Source organism: Tachypleus tridentatus, chromosome 1 (assembly GCF_004210375.1).
Source record: "Tachypleus tridentatus isolate NWPU-2018 chromosome 1, ASM421037v1, whole genome shotgun sequence".
Taxonomy (NCBI): Eukaryota; Metazoa; Arthropoda; class Merostomata; order Xiphosura; family Limulidae; genus Tachypleus; species Tachypleus tridentatus.
The window spans coordinates 63,771,314-63,793,606 of record NC_134825.1 but is presented as its reverse complement, the minus strand read 5'-3'; the positions used below and the strand labels follow the sequence as shown (position 1 = coordinate 63,793,606).

General features: G+C 34.5%; 1 protein-coding gene across 2 annotated transcripts in view; it reads left to right on the top strand.

Moving 5' to 3' along the window:
• The window catches only part of LOC143250492 (very-long-chain 3-oxoacyl-CoA reductase-like), a 58,944-nt gene that overhangs the window by 25,880 nt on the left and 10,771 nt on the right, over positions 1-22,293 (top strand). Inside the window, exons 1-6 of one of the 2 annotated variants that reach the window (XM_076501114.1) lie at positions 6,359-6,642; positions 10,578-10,624; positions 12,148-12,223; positions 12,583-12,693; positions 18,494-18,558; positions 19,211-19,255. In XM_076501114.1, the coding sequence (XP_076357229.1) occupies positions 6,447-6,642; positions 10,578-10,624; positions 12,148-12,223; positions 12,583-12,693; positions 18,494-18,558; positions 19,211-19,255 (540 nt within the window). In that variant the 5' untranslated portion in view covers positions 6,359-6,446. Of the gene's footprint in view, positions 1-559; positions 655-1,188; positions 1,373-2,385; positions 6,643-10,577; positions 10,625-12,147; positions 12,224-12,582; positions 12,694-18,493; positions 18,559-19,210; positions 19,256-22,293 lie in introns of those variants that run through there. The other variant, XR_013028215.1, reaches the window with a different exon arrangement.

Genomic DNA, 22,293 nt, shown 5'->3' with positions numbered 1-22,293 from the left:
TATAGGGTAGGGGACTGTTACAAAAAAATGAAAAAAATTGAATAGGGCCACCATGTTTGATTCAGTATGTAAGCTATATCTCAGCAAAATAAAAAGATAGGAGGCTCTTATTTTATATTCTAGCTTGATAACATCAGAATTTGAGTTCCTAATTTGTACAAAACCATAGACTTAGTGTTTTAACATCACAAACGTCTAATTTTAAACAGTGCTGCATTCAACATACCACGTGACTCACTAAAATCTATATTTGGATGCATTCTTTTAATATTTACTTTTAAATTAAGAAATTAAGTCATATAATGTTAAAGTTTGAATTATAATCTTCAATTCGATTCCAAACTTATTGACATAAACTCATAAAATAGTAGTTCAATAAAAGTTTGAATGCAAGATAACAAATGTGATGATATGGTTTTTGACCTGTGGTTTGTCATGAAATGGTTAATGTATGGCAACTAAAATTGAATTTGAACCCATTAACAGCATACATTTTTTGTATGTAAAATATTATAATGATGATACTAAATTGGTAAATAGATATTACTTTTTCTATTAGCTACATATAGTCCCTTTTGGAAACATAACTTGGAGTTCTGGGAACATCATAGTGACCCAAATGTTTATTTTCTTCATTATGAAGATCTCTTGAAGGTAAAGTAGTATAAATTACAAAATATGTTAGACAACATTGATTTGGGTTTGCATTAGTTCTCTTTTTGATATCTTTTTTCATCAAAATTAAGTACATAGTAAAATACCAAAAAAATGTTTTAATCTTTGTGTGTTGATAGTGACAATGAATTATACTTACCACTAAAATAAGTTGATTCTATTACTTCAACTTATAAGTTAAAATACATTAATTACATATTTTTATGTAGGTACACTAGTATCTTTGTGATTATTGTTTTAGGTTGATGCTCTCTATTAACACAAAAATGCTGTTCACGTACTTCAAACTTTAGGTATATGAAGTATTTCAAAATTATGTTTTTGCACAAGATATATAATTTTAATCCATTTATTAAACATCATTTGGTCGCAATATTGGAGTCACAGAGTTAATTGTTAGTTATTGCAAACCAAAATTTTTATGTTTGTTAATGGTTTAACTATGTATTACAGTTAATTCTTTATAAAAGTTAAAAATGTTTTTTGAGAAGTTTTGATTATATTTTGATGTAGGATCCTGGAAGTGGAGTGAAAGGAATTGCTAGTTTTTTTGGTAAAACTCTATCAGAGGAAGAAATTGAGAAAGTTGTAGACCATTGTTCCTTCAGTAACATGTCCCAGAACCCTTCTACCAGCCAGTTGGACCAAGAAAACAGTGCTGAGAGAATTGTGGGAGAGTCAAAGTTTTATCGAAAAGGTTTGTTTGAAATCAAAATTCAAGCAACTCTCAGATATTTAGAAAAAACGAATTCAGTATTAGTTCAATTAATGTGTATGTAATATTGGGCTAAGGCTAAATATATCTAGTTTCTTTTTAGGAGGATGAAGCAAAACATATATCTCGAGCATTCAGCAGTAAATTGGGTCTTAATATGCTCTCAGTAAATCACTATTTTGTAAAAATTAATATTTCTTCCTCTTGGGAAAGTCATATAAAACTTTTAGTTCAGTTTCATGTGGTAAGATGTGTCCTCAGCTTTTCAAAATCAAGTAATTGCTTATGCCTAATTTTTATTTTGTAAGTCTCTATGATTGAATATTTCACACACACACACACACACACACACACAAATAATGATTTATTTAAAGTGTGTCCCTCTTATTTTAATATAGGCTACAAATTTAATTAAACAGTCTTGTGATTCAGACAAAATAATTTCATAATATAGTTGCAGTGAATTATTTTTTTTTTAAATCTATATTTGTAGCTAAATGTGAGATACGTGCATACAAACAGTTCTCTATTTTAACTGAGTAATAAACATCTTATAGGAAATAAAGCAGAATGGTTACCAGCCATTTGATACATACTTGCAGCATTGTATATTGCATGCATACTTCACATTAGTTAGCCATAAACTGTTCTTAACTTCTAATTTTTAAGAAATGTTACTCTGTTGATTTTCTTGAATTAACTTAACTCATTTTCTTTCATTATACTTTTTTTTTTTTTTGTGGTGGGGTGGGTAGCATTGTAAAGCTCTGGAATTATGGTATTGAATGAGTAGATTCCAGTAATGAAATTTCAAGTTGAATAAATAGTATACTGAATTTTGCTTACATGAACACTGACTTACATTATAATGTTATTTATCACTTTTTATCTTTTGTGAGTGAAACTATTATATTATCAGAATATCTTTGGTAAGTAAATGTTTGAAGTTATTTATAAAACCACTTTAAATAGATATTTCTTTATCTCTTTTGCAGGAAAAGTTGGTGATTGGAAGAACTACTTTACAGAAGAAATGGACCAGAGAATGAATCAGTGGATTGAGAATCATTTTAGAGAAAGTGGACTCGCATTCACATACTCTCTAGATTGATTAGTTCATGTTAAAAAAGGAGAGTATAAAGTATTAAGTTTGTATTTGGGGTGGATTTATTAATCATGTATAAAACAAGTATGAAGGTCAGTGAAATCATGCCATTTGCAATTCACGTATATAGCAACTGGGCTTTAATGGATATTTTTATATAATATTTTATGTGATTGTATACAAGAAATCTTTTAAGTGATTGAACTGCTAAATATAAGATAGCTTTGGATGTAACTGTTTCTATAGCTGTGTGTAAAATTCTCACAGTGCATCACAGTTTTAAAATTTGGAAAGTTTGAACAAACTCCGTTTTGTTTATATGAAAAGTTAGTACTTTTATAGTTATTTTTAATTATAAAAAATTGCTGATAGTTATTGTGAATTTATACTTTATTTAAAAGTTACAAAAACAAATCAGATTTATATTGTTATCATTGATACTTTGTGTGTAAATTAAAAAGAGTAAATTTGTAACTAGTATATTTTCAATTGTGTGAAATTCCAGACAAGCAAAAGGCAAAAAAACACAAAACCTTTTCCTCAACACAATTTATTACAGTACCAAATTCAACTTTATGAAAATTTTAATGCTACAAAAAGGCATCTGAAGCCACATGTAATGATTCATTCTATCAGTCTGCTAGCATTCCGTATGATAGTGAAGTATAGAGTGGTGATACATATATTATTAACGGTGCCTTCTTTGTCAGGACACTGAACCAGGAAGTGCATATTTTCATATAATCTATAGTGCTTACTCTTTCAGGACTCTCTCTCATTTACCAGTTTACTTGCATCTTGAATGATGGTGAATGAGGGAGTTCTGGTTTTCATACTATCCAAATTGTCTGCTCTGTTGGAACTGTATTATCTGTATTTGTCTGTAATAAGTCAAGAAACCCAAGGAAACATCATGCTGACAGTTGTTAACAGATTACATTCTTTGAATCTTGGTGCTGCTGACGGTTAACAGGTTAGAATGATTGAATCATGGTGATATTGGTGATACTAATGTTTTGAATCATGGTGCTGCTGACAGTTACCAACAGATTACATTATTGTTTGACTCATGGCACTGCTGACAGTTGTTAACATTATGTTACATTATTGTTTGAATCATTGCAGTGCTGACAGTTATTAACAGTTCACATTATTGTTTGACTCATGGTCCTGTTGAACAAGCTGCATAACTTCAGGTGAAGGTGTGTTTTAAAAGTAACAGTCAATCACTTGATTCAGTACAAAGAGCTGGATAGAGGTCTTGTGCTAGGAGTTGTTCTGCTTTTGGCAGATAAATCAAAATTTGAGCCAGCTGTTTCTGAACCATATGGGTCTGTTAATCTCATTGCACAAAGTGACAGTTAAGTTTACATTTCCAAATAGCAGGTGTTTGTTGTACAGCATTGCAAACCACCACATGTTTACAGTAGTATGTTACTGTAAACTTATAAATAATCTGAAAATATTTTACAAAATTTGACAATGTAATAATTAACAATTACACTGGTTATAAAATAATGAATTTTAACATGATTTTTCATTTGTAAAAAAACCCACAAAAAACTACCTGATACAGAAATATACTTATATTTTAATCATTTGTAAAGTTACTCATTGTGGTTCTTATATTGCAGATACTAAACATTTGTTGGAAATCTTTAATATTAGCCAGTTTAAGAAATTCTCATAGAACAAGCATATACCAGTCTGTACTAAAACAGACTAAGTAATTAAAAGCCAGGTATTCAGTTTGTCACTGCACTCTTTGTTCTGTGTTTTTTTACATAAGGCTGTTTATCATTCTCTTTGGAAAAAGCTATTATTTTATGTCAACATAAACCAAAACTGGGTTTTAGTAGTAGTCCAGCAGCTAATATTTCAAATACTTATTAAAACGATTCTGAAGATATACAATATTATTATACTTTCACTTTCAGAATAAATAACAGGATAATTGTTTTCTTACCTTCAACCAGTAGTGTTATTTTCCCTTGTACACTATCATGAATTGTTCTTGGCTTACGTTAGCTAATGTTAAACAGATCAACTTACTTATACAAAGTACCTCAGTACGTACGATAGAAAACACAGATTCAAGTACTTGAGAAAAAATACACTGAATGATTCAACTCTGTTAAAAACAAAAACTCGTAACTATTTCTATTTTATAAATTATCTTTGAACGTGTGAAGTAAAATGAATACAACTTAATGTCTTCTGGTATTTACGTCCTCTAACCAAAAAACAAATTACAGCATTTAAAATAACTGTGTGTTTTTCGTACAGCAAAGCTACGTTGGGCTGTCTGCTGAGTCCACTGATAGGAAGAGAATTGAACACCTGATTTTAGAGTTGTAAATCCGAAGACTAATCGCTGTACTAGCGGGGGACATTAAAATATAGCCTAGAACAGTATCTATAACTTTTTTTTTTTTTAAGAATTGTAACCAACACCGAAAAACAATATATATCCTGAAGTTAGATACCAGAACAGTGATATGGAAAATGTTATTTTAAAACCTTGTTAAATATAGATTGATTGGTGTTATTTTGTTGTTTTCTACGTTACATAAAAAAGACATTTTGTGTAATTACGTGAGGTAAATTATGGAACTCCATAGGATTCTAGGATAATTTATAAAACATGTTCAACCATGAGAAAGTAAAAAATAAAGGTTTAACAAAGACCCTTCGGCAGCAATACACACACACACAGGTAGGCACATATATTAGAGGGGACACCAATTTCAAACATTTCAGAAAGAGCTATGAAAACCACGAACAAGCAAAGTTTCTACATCTTGTTTTTGTTCTTGTTGGTTTGTAAGGGGCGCTGTACTAAATTGAGAAGTGGACATAGTTTGGTTTATTTTAAATTTTGCACAAAGCTACACAAGAGCTTTCTGCGCTAGCCGTCCCTAAATTAGCAATGTAAGACTAGAGGGAAGACAGCCAGTCATCATCACCCACCGCCAACCATTGGGCTACTCTTTTACCAACGAAGAGTTGGATTGACCATCACATTATAACGCTCACATGGTTGAAAGAGCGAGCATGTTTGGTGTGACGTGAATTCGAACCCGTGACCATCAGATTACGAGTCGAGTGCCTTAACCATCTGGCCATGGTCGAAGAAAGTAATACAAAAGTTGAAACACACCATTGCTTTGCTTACTTATGTTAGAAAGATATATAAGAAGAGAAACACGATAAAAATACTTTGAAATTTTTATGTTCGTAAAGATATGTTTTATTTGTAGTCTGTATTTGAGTACAAAGCTATACAAAAGGCTATTTGTGCTCTGTCAACCACGGGTATCGAAACCCGGTTTCCAGCAGTTTAAGTCCGCAGAAATACCGTTCCGCTGTGCCACAAGGGGGCTTATTTTTTATTCAATCAATTAACTGGGTAAAGTTTCATAAAATTGCCACCAGGGCCCAGATTACAGCAAACGTATAATTTAAGATGATTTTAGTATTCTTCATTCGATTGTAATTAGATTATATGCCATGTTGATATGATTTAGTGGTAGCTAGGTGGGTAAAAATCAAGTCTCGTGGCTGATTTAGAGATATGAGCTCATAAATATAGAACGTAAGTTTAAAGCTGATCCTGAGAAAAATATGCTCGTAATCTTATTTGGCTTGAGGTCATTCACAGACAATGTTGGATTAATTTCTCAGAATTTTCCATTAGAAATATCAAGAGGAAGACAGACCGTAAAAAATAACTGTATGAAACATAACTGATTCGTGAAAATTTTTTAAAAAATCAAATTTAGTGAAATAAAAAAATGCCAAGAGGGCGTATTTGATTTAAATCATGCACTAAAATCACGTGATCGATTTCATACTTATACGAATTCACGCATGTAATAATCAGTTGTTTTTTTTTTTTTACTTTTAGTGGATCCTTGTAAGTTGGTTTCGAAATATAACTATTCGAATGAAATGTCTGAAGAAAATCAAAATTTAAATAATGGATACGAATTATCAAACGATTCAGTTCTGGCTTTAATTGGATTAACCGTTTCAATATATATTGTTTTAAAAATTTTAGTGTTGATTTGTAAAAATATGTTCATCTGTTTTTTGGCCCCTAAACTTGGAATGTCAGTGAACTGGAACAAAGTCGGAAGATGGGCAGGTAAGTTTACAAATAGTGTATGTGTAAATATGGTCGGTACCGACTCATATTCAAAAAGTGAAGGTTGTGAAAAAAGCGCCCTTTTACAAATGTTTATAATTATATTTCTTACTTATTTCTTTGTACTTCACAAAATTTTAAGTGAGACTTAGCAAAAAACAACAACAAAAATTAGCCTGTAGAAAATAAAGCTAAATGAGTTTTTAACATGGAAAACTTTTTCCTTAGTATACCAGTATTAATTTCTCTGAGTGTTTCATTCTCAATGGAAATGTTTTTCTGGATCATTTAATTTTTCTTGCTTCATTTTAGAACGCATGAATGATTTTATGAAGTGGAGTCTCCGAAACGATATTTCGCCATTTGCAAAACTAATGGGCAATCTTAATAAAATTATAAGAGTATTAAACAATTTTCGATTGTTTTTTTTTTCATTTGTATTTGTCCTGGAATTATTTTTTCCCAATATTCTATGCGATATTAACTGAAATTCTACATGTAAATATCAATTTTCTTTTTGCCTCTTAATATTTGTTTAACGTTTTCCTATTTTTGTGCCTCTTAAACCTTGTGGTGGGTTCTTTGAGTAGGAACTCTTCAAACCCGGCTATTGTTGGCTTAGAGTATAGTGTACGTTTAACCAGGTCATCATAGTAATCGTAAAAAAACATAGTTTCTAGTTAATGCGTCTTAAATTTATCATTTTGCTTTCTATTAGACTTCTATTATTTTGTAACCTTCAGACATTTCTCTCGGTGATTTATAAGTTTTATCGGCCTATACTTATTTCCAATTTCTTTAATATTAAAGTTCAACATATTTAAAATTTAATATTTCTAACTGTATTCAACTAAATTAAATTCGACGTTAAAATATAAATAAGGGATTTGTTTTTACTCGTATCCATTTAATATTTTCCCTTTTTAATTTTATTTTTGCTAATGTGAAGTTATAATTCGCAGAAAAAAAAAACAACTTTGTTTTTCCATTCGATCTACACACTACAATACGAAACATACAGGACTCAAATGACTTTTTTACGATTCGCGTTTCGTGACTTAAGTGTGAACTCGTTGCAAATTGTAACATGTCGAATATTATTTCCAATCTTGGTGGGAATATTTCTTTAAAACTATCCTGTATGATAATTTTCTCAGAGTTTTTTAGTTATTTTCTTCTAAGTTTAATTTAATTTTAGTAATGCTCAATTTTCTTAACTATAAAATCATTTGAAAAATGATTGAAAAAAAAGCATTATGGAAGCTAATCTTAATTGTATAATTTATCAGCGAGTGAGTGCACAGTACACATTTTAGTAAATATTGGCCTCGCGGGTAAAAAAATTCGGTTTATCAACACTGTTAAAAAATAGAATCTAGTTAGTATTTTGAATATTTTGTGTCTACGGTTTGTTTTCGACTCAGTTGCTGATTTGGACAATTTTTAAGAGGTCATTTTTTCGGTTTACAATAAACCACAAAACCTCTGGCAACGGAAGTGGGGTGTCTTGTCATTCGAAATTCCAGCTTACTTATTTGGTGGTGCAGTAAATGTCCTTTTAATAGTTGAATCTTTCTTATCTGAGCATTATTATAGAAAATTAGGTTGATTATACATGTTGGTTTACTAGACTATATGCATACCACATTTAATATAAAAAGAATTGGTTGTATCTTGGCAGTGTCCGTAATGAACACCCCCAGTGAATGTACTTTGTATTTAGTTAGTCTTAGCATTATGAAATTACGTATTAAAAAAAAAACGCAAAACTTTGACACATCTCCAATCATTTCTAGTGTTGATTTATGCCACAGTTAACAACAAGTTTAAATACAAAAGCTTAGGAAGAGTTAGATGACAAGCAAAAACTCAAACTTCTGTCAAGTTATAAATAGAATTTACGCTATTGAAGTAGGTACTGTAGTTCTTGCTAGCCGTTCCATAAAACCATTTTAGATGTTTCTTACAAAATCTAAATTATGGGAAACTGGTTTCTGTAATTCCCTGAATGTATAAATATTTTATTCATAAACTCTTGTATCCTTTTGTCAAAAAAAAAAAAAAAATCCCGTAAAATCTGCATTAATTGTTTGTCAGGTCTTATCGTCGTGAAATAAATATGGCAATAATGAATGCAGGTAGATCTCGATTTACGCGAATGTTTCGTTAAAAGAATTGATCTCGTAAATCAAACTACTTCCTACAGAGTATACCCGATGTGTGCGATCCAAGTGGGAATGATATTAGTCAAATCTTAATATACTGCAGGAGTGCCGCCTATGCTCACGAGAAAACATCAACTCCAGTGTGAAGCATGATAAGTTGATTTTAACGACTAAGTTGTTTGACAAAACGAACCTCGTGACCATATGGCTACTCCACAGATAACTATAATACTATTGTCATTGTAACGTTACTTCAAGTATCGTGCGTCGCGTTATCGCGGATATTATCGTAATAAAGCGTGTACATATGCTAAACCTTGAAGTACACGGTGAGTAAATACATCTTTGTTTCGTTACAATGCACAAATCGCTCGAAAATCGTGTTAATCCAAATTCGAAAGCGGGTAAATCTAGAAATGGTGTTATTCCATCGATCGAGTTAATCTAAAAACGCGTAAAAAACGCGTAAATCGCGAACTACCTGTACAGTTTGACGTCGTACTGCTAAAATAATTGTTTTGATACATCTTAAATATTTCTATCTATATACAGTAATGTATATTGAAATGCTGATTGACTTACCCTACGCTAAAACCCATTAAGACAATATCTTATGGTGGCACGAAATCAGTCATCAAATATCCAGGTGTTAAATATTGTTTCTTGTACCTTTTTGCTTAGCAATTGTAAAAATACATAACAGTATTTGAGCAAACAAAATACAAATACCATTTGTAATGTAAAATCCATTCTGCATTGGGGTATTTTCAATACGTGATTCATTGTCTTTTTTGCTTTAGAAGAGAAGACCGCATATAGCAAGAGCAGGTCTTAATGGTGAATTGTTGTAAACAATTGTGTACCAGCAATATTAGTAAGAGCAGTAATAAAGTTGCTTATCTACTGACTTTTGAAGTAAAGTTATTTCTACAAAGTGCCTGTCCAACAGCGTTTTTCTTTACATTTCAGTGCCTTGTATACGTGCTTTTGAAATAAAGTAGACGTAAGCCATTTGTGAGAAATAATCTAGTGAAAATAAAAATAATTGTTACTACATAAATATTTTGACAAGTTGTGGTAATAGTCAATTTTATGGATGCAAAATACATTAGTTTTATTATATAAATATCGAATAAAATCAGAAACTACGTTCTAAGTGAATTTTTATACCGTGATATCCAGTAGCGAACTAATCGAAGATTAATTGCGATTTTGGACTAGAGGGAAAGATTTGACGAGAAAACAAAATTGAAGGTACTCAACAGAAAATTGAAAGAAAACCCGCAAACCACTGATTAGAACTGTTGAACAAAGAAAACAATCGAACACAGAAAATAAAGGAAAACAAACAAATAATTTTAGTTTGCAAAAATAGTGTATTGCTTACAACTGAGAGAAAGACAGATGTTGAAGAGACTTGTTTTATGAAAAGTTTTGGATATGGAAAGATGTTAGATTTTTTACTGATGATTTCAATCATTCTCTCGTCAACAAACTCGTAAGGATCAGTTGATAGTTGGTGCATTTATGATACCCAATTAACCCTAAGAATCGATCTGAAGGCAAGGATAATATGAATGACTAATGTTAATATGGTTAATATAGATGTGATTAACCACATCCAGAAACTGCGTGGAAATTTAGAAACATTGACTAGAATATATCCAAATAAAGATATTGTACACTAGTTATGGAAAGATTAAATTCGTGGTTATTTCAATCATTACAGGGCTTAAGCTCACACATTCTTTTTCGTATTTCTATTTGCAGTGATAACTGGAGGTACTGAAGGAATTGGAAGATCTTATGCTGAAGAGGTAAGAATTTGAAATTTAGCACAAATCTCTTATTGATTATTCTATTTCTATAGTGCTTTAGTATTTAAGAAGCATTTAAATTATTATGACTTTTATAGCAATAAGTTAAAATGTAGAAAACATTTCAAGTCTTGAACAAAAATGTTCTACCAATTCATGAGAAGTACTGTTAATGCAATTTATAACATTTCCAGTTATAAGTGAGAGTGGACGGTAAAGAATGTTTGTTTTAATACACCAGATGGGGTAAACAATCAGTCAAGTTTACAAGACTGTACGCAAAATATCGGAAGTATTACAAATGTATCACGAGAAAAGAATTATATAATTATCGTCCATAAAGCTTTGTATATAACTAATTTTACAGAAACTACAGCTTCTGTATTTTTTATTTATTTAAAGGTGCCAAGTAGAAAATAATAGTTTTTGGTCTTTCCACTCAAGATATGTCTGAATTAGCGTCTGACTCAGACTGAAATGCTGGAGTACAAAATGATGTTAGCGTGAAAAATTAAAATGTGTTAATCTTATTTGTATTTATATTACCTTTAAACTTTCAAAATGCATACCAATTTTTCTTAATACATGGAAAACTCCAGATTGATACAATCATTACACTGTAAAAAATTCCCTCTAGTGAACAAAGACTAAATTGTAAAGTGTAGCCCATAAGAAATAGAATAAAGTGTATTGTTATGAAGCGAAAATCGTTAAAAAATCAAATGTCTTGATACATGCAGTATCAGCAACGTTTGAAATATTGCCAAATAAACAATTTTAATATTTATTATTAATATTAAACTATTAGACAAATAAGCTCACTTTGGAACAAGCTGAATAAGCAGTTCATAAACCTTATACACAATTCAGATCAGTCAATTGATGATCGTAACTTTTAAAACAATGACATTCCCGTCAGTTTTTGCTGTACGATCACCTTTTTTGAAACCCATATAACTGTGACATAGAAGTAATGGATTAGCAACTGGAATTTGAGTTAGACATTTTATAAGTTTATATCAAGTTTTTTCCTTTTGCCTTCATATAACTCCGTATTCAGAAGAGCAGTATAATGTGGATTATTATCATGAAGAAATTCAAAAACGGAGTCAAATGAACGTGGTTGTGTAACAAATAATGAGTGTTATGCCATTGCTTCTTTTAGTTATATAAATTTTCAAAATGTTTAATTTCAGTTAAAGAAAATCATCTCTACAACATTATAGACTCAATACCAAGACATCCTCTTTTGTTAGACTCATTTCACCATCGAATATTTATATATAATGATGACGGTTTTCCCAGAACTTGATCAGTCCATAGCACAAAGCCACAATCTCATATTTGTTTTATCCATTTTGTTATCACTGCAGTTCACACATTTAGCACGGAGACTAGTTTGGTCTTTGACCTTAAAATAACCCTTGACACATGCCACTTTCTTTTAATCTCAAGCAATCATAATTGTTTAAGATCGAATTTCTGTGTCCTTGGTTTATTCTTGACTCCCCATTTGATTACAGCTGGCGACTAGAGGTTTGAACATCGTCCTAATCAGTAGAAATGTGGAGAAGCTAGAATCAGCAGCTAATAATTTAGGTAATGTGGTACACATTTATATAAGGGTGTGTTTGTTTTTAAAGAAGTTACCATTAACTGTATATATCAAAATAAGAACACTATCTATTAGTGCTTTCTCTTCCTAATGAAAGGCAATTTTTCACACTTAAATTATTTAACATGTGTTTTTCATTAGTTACATTCTTCCCCTCCACACCAACCTCGCTCAATTACTCGTTTAACTGTTATCTGTCGTTATTTAAGGAAAAACTAATTTGTTTATACATTTTGGTTTGGATAAGGTTTTTCAACTGGTGTATGTATTCAAAATATTATCTTCATTTCGTTATTCTATTTTTGTAAACCACTGTTTCTTTTTTGTATCTAATATTTTGCAGAAAAACGTCATAAGATCAAAACTAAAACCTTATCTGTGGACTTTACTGGTGGATCTGAAATATATGATGAGATACAACTGGCCCTTGAAGGTTTAGAAATTGGAGTGTTAGGTAGGCTTGTTTAATTTTTCAGTATAATCACTTGAGTCGTATAGATTTTGGTAATAAAATTAACATATTGTAGTAGTAATCTGTCTCTGCCAGCACGAAAAGCTCTGTTTGTTCGTTATCTAATTACTCCTAGATCGCTAAGCTGATCTAAACGTAGCTTTGAGAGACGATTTTGTTTCGACAAAAGGAGAACGTTAATTAGGGAGTTCAAAACTTCCTCTACCTCCATTATTTCTGTTATTTTTAAACGTTTGTCATCTTTTGAAGTAAGTTAATTACATTTACAGATAGCGCCACGTCCTTACAGCAGCAAACAAATATTAAGTTTTCTATAACGCAAATACAGTGCGAGGAAGAAGCACACGAATATTTTGTACATCTCCATGGAAGAGCGCACTGAAACAAAATGGCCGCTATTACTGCAATGGTGCATAAATCCTGAAGTTTCTACTTCAACAACCACAATAAAGCAAATATGAAGAGCCGTTTCTTGAGTTGTATCAACTTCCTATTTTTACACCTGATCTTTTAATTTCTGCCTGTAAGACTCTTCTGTTGCGAACGGCCGTCAATTAATAACGTAACATTGTGGAAGAAAGTTAAAAACTGGAAGTTGAGAGCGGGTAATAAAAATCATCGTGACTGCTACAACTTTTCCTCCTATCTCTTTCTACAAAGTCACCCTGACAATTTCACGATATATACGTGTTGTTCTTAAAGTTTATACTCCTTTCTTTGAGGTAATTAATACTGTGATATAGTTATAAATAATGTGAAAGTTAAAATTTGTTATCTTAGCATCAACTCGTACATGTTTTGAAGTTCGTAACTTGAACAAAGGATGGGTATCTCAGCTTATTTAAAAATGTAATATCCAATCCGTGTGATAATACATAAATTATTTTATTTCCTTCATTTAAGTTTTGACTTGATCTCGTTTCTGTTCTTATGAATTTTTTTCTGTTCATGCTTCCCTCGAGGTAAACTGAACGTACAGAACCTTCTCTGGGATTTGAATATCCACTCAAATGTCCTCTGTGCGGGGCGACCCTTGAAGGGAAATATCCTGATGGTTGAAGAATCCAACCCTAATTCACCACGTTAGCCTTGATGTCCTGTAGAGGGACGTCCTTGGGGTTGCCCAACGATTAACTGACTGTTTCTGCTCGGCTAAGGTTAACTGAGTACCAGTGTTGGACGTTCTCAGTGGGTGTTGTGGACATTGTCTGATGCTGGTGTTTGGGTATAGTGCTCATGAAACCCTGTTGTTGCTGCAGTGTCCTTGTTTGATATTGTAGTGCGTCCTTTCGTTAATGGGCACTGAAGTTTCCTCTATATATATATATAAAGGGTACCCCAGTCAATAAAAAAAGTAAATACAACTAAAAATTTAGCTAATTGGAAAACGACCACACATGAATAACTGTTACTCATTCACCATCATTCCGTACCTCGACTTTTGTTCTCCCTTGTGGAGTCTGGATTTACAGTGCTAAAATCAGATGTTCGGTTCCCCTCGGTAGACTTGGCAGATAGCTCAATGTGTCTTTGCTATAAGAAAACTAAACACCTCGATTTCTCATCCTTTATTCGTTACTTGAGAAATCTTAAAGATGTTTCCCTTTTTTATTCAAAAGGGATTAAAGGGATTTTCTGGCTCACCCAATCAGTCAGTTGTGCCCTGGCAACATTTTGGTCGAAAATCTACACCACAACACACTGAACTCCTCATAAATTCTAAGGCCATTGAGGATATACCCATTAGGTTATTCCCCACATCACTCTGAATTACCCATGAGGAGTGATCATTAAGAGGGATTTGAAGAACATTCCCGAGTAAGAATACCTTATTGTTTTCTTCAGCCAAAGCATTTCTGATGAGCACCGTAACTCCACCCCCAAGGGTGGAATTATACTGCTAACAAATGATCTACTTTTGATGTTTACATCACTACGTCCACTTTCCTCTGTCCAGGCAGCTTAGCTGAGCTGCAAGGTTCGGCCATACATTCTTAACCTTCTTTAGTATTTCCAGTACCAGCAGTTCAGATCTAAAGGCACCATGTCGTGGTTCTTTGACGTGAGTTCGTTGTTGTGGCGAGGACCACAACGTCTACGTGTGCACATTAGAACTGCACTGTATAACCTGTACCAGTTTCCACCCCTCTTACTTAAGTTCCTGCCATTGGCGGGTAGAGGAGAAAAGTAAAGTGTTTTAAAACAATTAAAATTTCCTACCGTAAAGCTCGAAAGTTATTCTTTCTCGGTTTCTCTGACATATGCTGCTGTACTACATTCCACTGCGACAGTGGGAGTGCAGACAGATCTTTCTGTGCATCCAAAAACTCGTTTTCCAGCCATGTAAAAGCGAGTTGACAAGTCAACATCCACTTCTGTCTGGCCCACAATGACTGCCTGGGTCCACTTCCTTAGGCCCTGGCTTCTGACGTTTGCTTGGGTACACCTTTTTTTCTCAATGTAGAAAGATATTTGTTGTTGCCTTCAGTCTCTGGCATTTCCATCTACTGACAGACCTGTCCACTCAACTCAGAGCAGAATTCATGATGGTCAACAGACCTCCTTCTAATAAAGACAAATGTTGTGGTTGTAAACGAAAGGATTTTCCACCCAGTTCTCCTCCATTTAGATAAAAGTAGCTACTTTAATATACACTAGAACTGTCGAGGTTTGTTCTTATCTGGATGACATTAAGGCCTAGATTGATTACCATCATCCTACGTGTTTTTCCTTTAAAAATTATGAAACTAACTGATACAGTCACCTTTTAGCAACTTTCTTTTTACTGGGATGACAGGTTGCGTGACGGATGAGTGCATGAAGGGATGGCACTATTAGCTGACTAGCATGTGCCTACCCTATTATTACTTTAATGACCACAATTCCCTCTGGAATTGTCGATATTTATGGGAAGGGTTATTCCTTAGAGCATGTCACCCGCTAGTACAGCAGTATGTCTGCAGATTTACATATCTAAAATTAGGGGTTTGATTCCCTCCGGCAGACTCGGCAGATAGCCTGATGTGGCTTTGCTATAAGAAAACATACTCCATAGAATGTATGCTCTCATATCATAATCTTTCTCTCTTCAATATTGGCTCCTATATTTTTTCGTGTACATAGTCAGTCTTTTACCGCCATTGTTCTCTTCACCTGTTACCCTTCACTTTTCTTGGAGGCTTGACAGTGACCCACGGGGCAGTGCTGATTTTTCTAACATTTTGAAAGCGACTGGCCGTAGTCTATGCTACCCGATCCACGTATTGGTGGAAGATAGCCCAGGCCAACTGGCGCTCTTTTACTACTTTCTGAAAACTTGAACCTGCCGTAATATCTATGCCATAGATGAATGACTGCATGGTAGCAATGACTGACTCTATTATTTAGGTGGCTGATCGATCTATTCCTAAAACCTTATCACGTTTTCTATGGTATTTTCTGTCATAATGGAGTTCTGCCTATCAAAAGGCATGAGAGGCTCAAAAAGGGGCTTGGGATACCTTTCATAAGTATCCCATACGTTCAAACCGCATTTCTGTTCAGCTCTACTGTTAAGACGTCAAAGTCAGAAGGAATTTTGGATGAAGTTCACCACTAGAATCTTTCACCTCAAGTTCTTAAATCACATGGGACAATATTCTGAACGTCAGTGACCAATAAACTTTGTTCCCTATTGATTTGCTTTCCAATAGCCAGGAAGTTGCTGATGCCTGGAGCATCACTGATACTCTCGGTGTGAGCTCTTCTTGTGTATCTAACACTTCTGTTTCAGATCACACATATTGGCCATGAAATCTTTGGCAAAGTGATTGTATTGTGTCCTCATTCGATCTGAGCTAAATTATAGGCTATCTGCATTTATCCAGTGCAGAGTGTGTACACAGCCCCACAAACCTCTTCTCCACCTCCACTGTTTGCAACTTCCTTAACTGTTTGCTTCAAACATCGATCTTCACCAAAGTATCCAATTTGGAGTTGTCTTTCTTCCTCAGGAGACAATGTTCTTTTATAAAAGATAGGCTGATATTTTTCCTTTTGGACTTGGTTCAGGTGGAGCTGGTTGAATTGAATCTGTTCGTGAATGACGTTATCTGAACTGGTTAGCCAATCTTACCATGGCTTATTACATTTCCATCCACACCTGTGACCATTCTTTGAGTTATCTGAGGAAGGCAGATACTCCCAAGTGGAAATACCGCCTTCTATTTGCTAAATATCTTTTGGACCATTCTTATATTACCATTTATATGGATGATTCAAAATTTGACTTTATGGGCTGCCATTGTCTGCTGATTGCTCGCAGGATCCCTTTTAGTTTCTGCATTCACTGTTGAGTTGTATGTCATTTCTCTTGCCCTGAAACATGTAGAAACTATGCAATACACCGATTGTACAGTTTATACTAACTATTTTAGTTTTCTATTGGCACTTTCATCGCTTCACGTTAGTTCTCACTCTGCTCTCGTCGACAGTCAAAACCGACTGGCCTAATTTTTCTTTATCATTAATCTTCATCCAGTTTCTTCTGGATACTAGACCCCTTCGGTATTCGCGGGAACGAGCTCGCTAACACATCAGCTAAGTCCGTCTGTTCTGGTACTATCACGCCCGTGCCTGGTCCTGAACATGGACTACGATCCTGTATTCAAGGCTCGGCTCTGCGCCCTTTGGCAGTCCACTTGGAGTGAGCAACGTGATAACAAACTTTTTCCAGATAAAACCTATTGTTGTTCTTTGGCCGACTCGTTTCCGTAATGATCGGAAGGAGTAGGCTGTTCTGGCTATAGTGCTCATTGGTCATAGTATTTAACTCATCGTTTTATTTTATCTGGGACTGATGCACCAATGTGTAATCTGTGTGACACTCAAGTCACAATAGCTGACGGTTTACTGTCGTGCCGTCATTACAAGTCTAAACTACAGAGAGCTGATGGTTAAGGCACTCATAATCCGAGGGTTGCGGGTTCGAATCTCCGTCGCACCAAATATGCTCGCCCTTTCAGCTGTGGGGGCGTTATAAAGTAATTGTTAATTCCACTATTTATTGGTAAAAGAGTAGCCCAAAATTAGGGACGGCTAGCGCAGATAGTCCTCGTTTAGCTTTGCGCAAAACTCAAAGCAAACCAAATTGAACGACAGCACAATTTTAGACAAGTTTTTTGCGATGGTGACAGTCCACCTTACTTGTATTTTTAAAATTTTAAGTGTCATTGGCTTTATGCTATTTAAATCTTTTGTCCAAATTTTGGCATTTGTTTTGTTTTAACATTTCTTTTACATGTTATAATTTTTGCTTTTTGAAGTTTGTTTTCGCTCGTTTGGTGCAGATAGCCTGGTTGCTTTTCGCCAATAAACGCCAAATAACCAATTCAAATGTTCATGTTTTTATCTTCGAAATAATTTTTTTCGTAACATTCCTTCACAAAAGGAAACAGTTTTGTTCTTAAGATTTTCTTCTCTAATTGATCGCTCAACGCATACCAAGACTGTCTATCGATATAAAATTATATTATATTATATTATATTTATGTTGTGTTGTGTATTTTTGTTATTTAGTATATTTATAGAACTGGAGCCAATTATTATATATTATATAGATCTGGATCTTCGTTAAATATAGTAATTTTAATCTCATGACGCATCAGCAGACTTTATTTTATATAATAATGGATATACAGCTTAAAACACTATTACAAACTTTTTTCCAGCTTTAAAAGACAATACGTGATATAAAATTTAATTTTCTCATTAATAAGAAACGATTTTCGTATTTATTTTACAGTGAACAACGTTGGAATGAGTTTCGTTTACGCAGAATATTTTCACTTGATTCCAAATGCCATGGAGGTAGTTTTGTTTTGTTATAAGATTAAAAAATATGCTTATAAGATGGATGCCATTTTGATTAAATATATCTTTAAAACACGCGTAAGATAAACTTGATTTACGTTTAATTCTTCATTTTGTACTGGGAGAATATTTCTGAGTCATGGACTGTGTTACTGTTAAAACGTTAACATTTTCGATTAAGAAGTGGAAATGGGAAAACAAATACCCAGTAATTCGCCCCCTTGATATTCATGTGTATTTTGGATGTAGGTGCCGTCACAACTATTTATAAACTACAGAGACATTTTAAGCTAATTAAGTATGGAAACCTCAAATAGATAAGTGTTTAATTTTGTACTTATTACCGTTAGTATACTTTTAGGTTCAACCGTCAGCAGGAGAGTACACAACATTCATTATCTGAATGGGCAGTTTTATTTAAGTATTATTCTGATAGATTTATTTACATCTTGATTGGGAACAGCTATATTGTTTTCTGATACTTAAACGATGCACTTAAATGTTTAGAAAAGTTAATTCCTATCTGGAGGACATAGCAATTTAGCGAAAAGAAGAAAATTTAAACATCCATTGGAAATGATATTTAGCTTTTTTTACTTCAACTGTGAAGTGACATGCGTTGTTTAAATGAGCAAAATTTTTATTTCAGACTATTGAGAGAATGATTAGAGTCAACGTCATAGCTTGTACGAAGGTAAGATTAGATTTTGACTTTTCAAAAATCTTGTAAGCACATGTATAGATAGTTATTTTTTCTGACAATGGATAAAAACATTTAAAGCATTAATTCTATTTAAAGAAAAAATTACTGTATAACTTTGTCCATTTTTGATGTTATTCGTAAGTGCAATTTGCAATGATGGTACCTCAGAGTGGCTATTATTTAAACTTGTATTAAATCATTAGGTTGGAATCCTCATCCAGGTTGTCTAAGGTATCTTGTGTATATAAGAAACAACAGCAAACTTGTTGGTTCATGTAGGCTGTCCCATTATTCAAATATTTATTAAGCCTTACAATAGACTCCCTTAAGTTAATTGCATCAATCACAATAGAAGGCAACCACTTCGAAAGATCAATAAACCTTTTAAAAAAATAACTGTCTTAGTTAAAATGGTTCCTACCCTGCTAACGTTCTTTCAATTAGTCCTTCCATTTTCACAGTTAAGTAGGTAAATAAGATGATGCATCAACACTAAATATTTTAATAATTACAAACCTCATTCAAATCCTTATCTTTGTTTTCAAATGAATATAGAATCAGTGAACTTACCTTGCCATCGTATAACACTTTCACCCTAAATACCACCCTAATTGCTTTTCTTTGAACCTTTTACAATAATTCGATATTTTATGTCAGGGGCTCGGTACTGAAAGATGGCTCAACTAATGACTCAGTAAAGTTATAACGTCTCTAGAACAGTAATATTTCTAATAGATATTATCTAAAACTGTCTTCCTGTACGTGGTGAGGGGACCTCCCAGGGAAGGTTCTGTTCTATCTGGTTACCTTCTCTGGGATCTAAACATCCACCCACGTGTTTGCCGTGCGTGGCGACCCGTGAAGGGGAGGAGAGGATCCTGGTGGTTGAGGGGTCCAACCCTAACACACCACTTTGGCCTCGAATTCCTGTAGACGGGCGGCCTTTGGGTGGCCCCCCTTGGGTCAATCGGCTGGTCCACTTGGGCTAGAGTCAACCAAGTACCAGTGTTGGAAGTTCTCAACGGGTGTTGTGGACATTGTGCCTGATGCTGGTGTTTGGGTATAGTGCTCACGAAACCCTGGCGTTGCTGCATTGTCCTTGCGTGACTTTGTAGGGCTCCATGGTGGGTGGGGTCAGTGGGTACCGAATTTTTTCTTTTTCCTATGGATCCTCTAAAAAATTTAAATAAAATTGTAAAAAAAAGTCAATGGGTAAGCGACCACGTCTTGAATACTCAGAACAGCAATCTTCAACATCAGTAACACACGTACCTCACTTTCTTATATTACATTCTCTTTCGGAAAAACCTTTAGGGCAAATGTCCCCTTTTTTTATTCAAAAGGGACTAGAGGGACTTGCTGGCTCTCAAAATCAGTAAAGAAACTTCGATCTGGTGACATATTGGTTGAAACATCCACATCCCAACACAGTGAACTCCTCTTGAATTCAAAGGCAATTGGGGATATACCTATTGAGGTTACACCCCATGCTACCTTGAATTCTTCACGAGGAGTTATTGTTGAAAGGGATTTGAAGAACGTTCCTGAGTCAGAGATTCTCGCTGGTCTCTCCACTCAAGGAGTTTCTGCAGTGAGGCGCATCTCCACTCGCAAAGATGGAGTTACACTGCCAACAAATACCCTCGTTTTAACATTTACTTCACCACGTGCACCTGCCACCATCAAGGCAGGTTATCTCATTTGCAGGGTTCGGCCATACATACCAAACCCTCTTCGATGTTTCCAATGTCAGAGATTCGGCCACTCAAAGACATCTTGTCGTGGTTCCCTGACATGTGCTCGTTGTGGAGGCAAGGACCACGATGCCTATGAATGTGACATGAACCCACATTGCGTAAACTGCAATGGTTCTCACCCCTCTTACTTTCATTCTTGCCCAAAATGGTTGGAGGAAAAAGAGGTGCAGCGTTTGAAAACGACACATAACATTAGTTATCCTGAGGCTCGGAAATTGCTGTCCACAACTCCATCTCGGACATATGCTGCTGCACTTCATTCCACAACTACAGTGGGAGTGCAGACAGATCTCTCTGTGCCTCCAAGAGAATCGTTTTCAAAACAAATGAAAAGCCTTTTGACCTCCGTGGTTAAAAGGTTGATGAATCGACTTCCACACCCATCTCTGTTCCTCCCATACCTTCCAACAAACCTCAAGATCCACGTCCTTCAGTTTCAAATACAGGCATTTTTTCTGATACATCTTTTTCTCCCACCACAAGAGACAAAACAATTATTCGTTCGCGTCCTCAGTCACTGGATTCCCCTTCCAATAACAAAAACCTGCCCACTCGACCCAGAGCAGGATCCATGGAGGTTGATAGACCTCCTCCAACTAAAGACAGCAAAGAAAAAAGACGTGGTCGTAAACCAAAGGGTTCTCCAGCCACTTCACCTACCCGTTCTTAAAATGGCCACCTTGATACAATGGAACTGTCGAGGTTTACGTTCTAATCTGGATGATATCAAAACGCTGATTGCTTCCTACCATCCTGTTTGTCTTTCTTTACAAGAAACATTTCTCAAAACTGCTGATACTGTCTCCATTCGACAGTTTTCTCTGTACAGAAATGACAGGTTGTGTGATGGTCGAGTACATGGAGGGGTGGCACTGTTGGTTGATCAACACGTGCCCACCCTGTCTTTGTCACTCAACACACCCTTGGAGGCTGTAGCCATCCGTGTTTCCTTGGGTCATACCATCACTGTTTGTTCTCTGTACCTGTCCCCTGGAGAGACATATGATCAATCAGATCTTGATGCTTTCGTTGAACAATTGCCATCTCCATTTCTAATCCTAGGGGATTTTAATGGACATCATCCCCTCTGGGGAAGTGCTATTATTGATGGGAGGGGCCGATCTGTAGAGCGGATGCTCTCTGATCACAATCTTTCTCTTTTCAATACTGGTTCTTCCACTTACTTTCATGCACCTAGTCAGTCCTTTACCGCTATTGATCTCTGTTTGCTCCCCTTCATTATTCTCTCATTTTTCATGGAGGGTTGACAGT